At 39.3% G+C, this 4202-nt stretch overlaps 1 protein-coding gene across 1 annotated transcript; it reads left to right on the forward strand.

Annotated features, from left to right (window-relative positions):
- Positions 1 to 2220: 2220 nt before the first annotated feature.
- LOC139766734 (E3 ubiquitin-protein ligase rnf8-B-like) lies at positions 2221 to 3244 on the forward strand (the record flags this gene model as incomplete). The annotated part of the gene is made up of 1 exon (XM_071695656.1): positions 2221 to 3244. A coding segment is annotated over one exon (927 nt), but the record flags the coding sequence as incomplete, so codon positions are not given.
- Positions 3245 to 4202: the final 958 nt, after the last annotated feature.

Consider the following 4202-nt stretch of genomic DNA (forward strand, 5'->3'; position numbering starts at 1 on the left):
CTCGATCAAACCACCTCACACCACACATTGTCCTCAAACATCTCATTTCCAGCACATCCATCCTCCTGCGCACAACTCTATCCATAGCCCACGCCTCGCAACCATACAACATTGTTGGAACCACTATTCCTTCAAACATACCCGTTTTTGCTTTCCGAGATAATGTTCTCGACTTCCACACATTCTTCAAGGCCCCCAGAATTTTCGCCCCCTCCCCCACCCTATGATCCACTTCCGCTTCCATGGTTCCATCCGCTGCCAGATCCACTCCCAGATATCTAAAACACTTCACTTCCTCCAGTTTTTCTCCATTCAAACTCACCTCCCAATTGACTTGACCCTCAACCCTACTGTACCTAATAACCTTGCTCTTATTCACATTTACTCTTAACTTTCTTCTTCCACACACTTTACCAAACTCAGTCACCAGTTTCTGCAGTTTCGCACATGAATCAGCCACCAGCGCTGTATCATCAGCGAACAACAACTGACTCACTTCCAAAGCTCTCTCATCCCCAACAGACTTCATACTTGCCACTCTTTCCAAAACTCTTGCATTTACCTCCCTAACAACCCCAACCATAAACAAATTAAACAACCATGGAGACATCACACACCCCTGCCGCAAACCTACGTTCACTGAGAACCAATCACTTTCCTCTCTTCCTACACGTACACATGCCTTACATCCTCGATAAAAACTTTTCACTGCTTCTAACAACTTTCCTCCCACACCATATATTCTTAATACCTTCCACAGAGCATCTCTATCAACTCTATCATATGCCTTCTCCAGATCCATAAATGCTACATACAAATTCATTTGCTTTTCTAAGTATTTCTCACATACATTCTTCAAAGCAAACACCTGATCCACACATCCTCTACCACTTCTGAAACCACACTGCTCTTCCCCAATCTGATGCTCTGTACATGCCTTCACCCTCTCAATCAATACCCTCCCATATAATTTACCAGGAATACTCAACAAACTTATACCTCTGTAATTTGAGCACTCACTCTTATCCCCTTTGCCTTTGTACAATGGCACTATGCACGCATTCCGCCAATCCTCAGGCACCTCACCATGAGTCATACATACATCAAATAACCTTACCAACCAGTCAACAATACAGTCACCCCCTTTTTTAATAAATTCCACTGCAATACCATCCAACCTGCTGCCTTGCCGGCTTTCATCTTCCGCAAAGCTTTCACTACATCTTCTCTGTTTACCAAATCATTTTCCCTAACCCTCTCACTTTGCACACCACCTCGACCAAAACACCCTATATCTGCGACTCTATCTATATATATATATATATATATATATATATATATATATATATATATATATATATATATATATATATATATATATATATATATATATATACATATATATATATATATATATATATATATATATATATATATCTTATCCCTGGGGATAGGGGATTAAGAATACTTCCCACGTATTCCCTGCGTGTCGTAGAAGGCGACTAAAAGGGGAGGGAGCGGGGCGCTGGAAATCCTCCCCTCTCGTTTTTTTTTTTAATTTTCCAAAAGAAGGAACAGAGAATTGGGCCAGGTGAGGGTATTCCCTCAAAGGCCCAGTCCTCTGTTCGTAATGCTACCTCGCTAATGCGGGAAATGGCGAATAGTTTAAGAAAAAAAAAAAAAAAAAAAAAAAATCTATCTATCTATCTATCTATCTATCTATATATATATATATATATATATATATATATATATATATATATATATATATATATATATATATATATATATATATATATATATACATATATATATATATATATATATATATATATATATATATATATATATATATATATATATATATATATCCCTGGGATAGAAAAGAATACTTCCCACGTATTCCCTGCGTGTCGTAGAGGGCGACTAAATGGGGAGGGAGCGGGGGGCTGGAAATCCTCCCCTCTCAATTTTTTTTAATTTTCCAAAAGAAGGAACAGAGAAGGGGGCCAGGTGAGGATATTCCCTTAAAGGCCTAGTTCTCTGTTCTTAACGCTACCTCGCTAACGCGGGAAATGGCGAATAGTTTGAAAGAAAAAGAAAGATATATATATATATATATAGAGAGAGAGAGAGAGAGAGAGAGAGAGAGAGAGAGAGAGAGAGAGAGAGAGAGAGAGAGAGAGAGAGAGAGAGAGAGAGAGAGAGAGAGAGAGAGAGAGATCTGCTGCCTTAGCACGTGAGGAATCTGCAAAACAGTTGGAGCAAGTGCTTCAAGACAAGAGTAAATTAGAAGAACAACTGCTGCATGCTCAAGCTCAAGACCATTCAGAATTGAGTAACTTACAAGAAGCCCTTCAAGTAGTGGAAGCCCAGAAAATGTCCCTAGAGCAGGAACTTGCATCAACAGCAGTAGCTACAGAACATGCAAGGAAGGGGGTGGTGGAATCTGTCTCTGATGTCCTGGAAAATGAGTTCCAGTGTCCCATCTGCAATGAACTCTTTATCACTGCTGTGATGTTGAGCTGCAGCCATACATTCTGTAGATACTGCATTGACCGGTGGAAGAAGAACAAGAAGGACTGTCCAAGCTGTCGCAAACCCATATCATCTGAGACGAGATCTCTCGTCATAGATAACTTTATTGAAAAGCTTATACCCACTTTATCAGATGAAATGAAGAAGAGAAGAGCAGAAATTGTTACAGAGAGAAAAGCTGAAATGGAAGCTGCTGCTTTAGCACAGGCTCAAGCAGCAGCAGAAGCTGCACACAGAGGAAGAAGAGGAAGACGAGGGTATCAGGGCAGAAGAGGCTTGAGGCAAAGACATGAGCGATCACAGACTGGACGGAATAGGACTTGGGGATATGAATATCAAGCTCCTCCCCATGCTGGAAACCCTCAACACCAGAGAGTTGATCATCAGTACCTAGGCACTAATAATCTGGCCCCTGCCTTCCATACAAGTGAAACTGAGAACTCCGAAATAATTACACTGAGCAGCAACACTGAAACCACTGATACAAGCATGAATTCAGATTCTTCTTCAGTGTCTGGGGAGGACGATGCTTTCTATCTGGGTTATGGGCGTTGTTTCAGTTGTGGTCGCCGTGGTCACTGGGCTAGTGGCTGCCCAGACAGATGGTAATAGCTTTGATACTTAAACTCCAGTCGTCATAAATGGTGACGCTAATACACTTTTTTCTTTTTTACTGTGCTACACTGTGAACATTATATATATATATATATATATATATATATATATATATATATATATATATATATATATATATATATATATATATATATATATATATATATATATATATATATATATATATATATATATATATTATCCCTGGGGATAGGGGAGAAAGAATACTTCCCACGTATTCCCTGCGTGTCGTAGAAGGCGACTAAAAGGGGAGGGAGCGGGTGGCTGGAAATCCTCCCCTTTCTTGTTTTTTTTTTTTTAATTTTCCAAAAGAAGGAACAGAGAAGGGGGTCAGGTGAGGATATTCCCTCTAAGGCCCAGTTCTCTGTTCTTAACGCTACCTCGCTAACGCGGGAAATGGCAAATAGTATGAAAAAAAAAAAAAAAAAAAAAAATATATATATATATATATATATATATATATATATATATATATATATATATATATATATATATATATATATATATATATATATATATATATATATATATATTCATTATTTTATTTGTTTTGCTTTGTCGCTGTCTCCCGCGTTTGCGAGGTAGCGCAAGAAGACAGACGAAAGAATGGCCCAACCCACTCCCGTACACATGTATATACATACACGTCCACACACGCAAATATACATACCTATACATCACGATGTACACATATATATACACACACAGACATATACATATATACACATGTACATAATTCATACAGTCTGCTTTTATTTATTCCCATCGCCACCTCGCCACACATGGAATAACATCGCCCTCCCCCCTCATGGGTGCGAGGTAGCGCTAGGAAAAGACAACAAAGGCCCCACTCGTTCACGCTCAGACTCTATCTGTCATGTAATAATGCACCGAAACCACAGCTCCCTTTCCACATCCAGGCCCCACAGAACTTTCCATGGTTTACCCCAGGCACTTCACATGCCCTGATTCAATCCATTGACAGCACGTCGACCCCGATAAACCACATCGATCCAATTCACTCTATT

The sequence above is a fragment of the Panulirus ornatus genome, chromosome 58, assembly GCF_036320965.1.
Source record: "Panulirus ornatus isolate Po-2019 chromosome 58, ASM3632096v1, whole genome shotgun sequence".
NCBI classification, from domain to species: domain Eukaryota; kingdom Metazoa; phylum Arthropoda; class Malacostraca; order Decapoda; family Palinuridae; genus Panulirus; species Panulirus ornatus.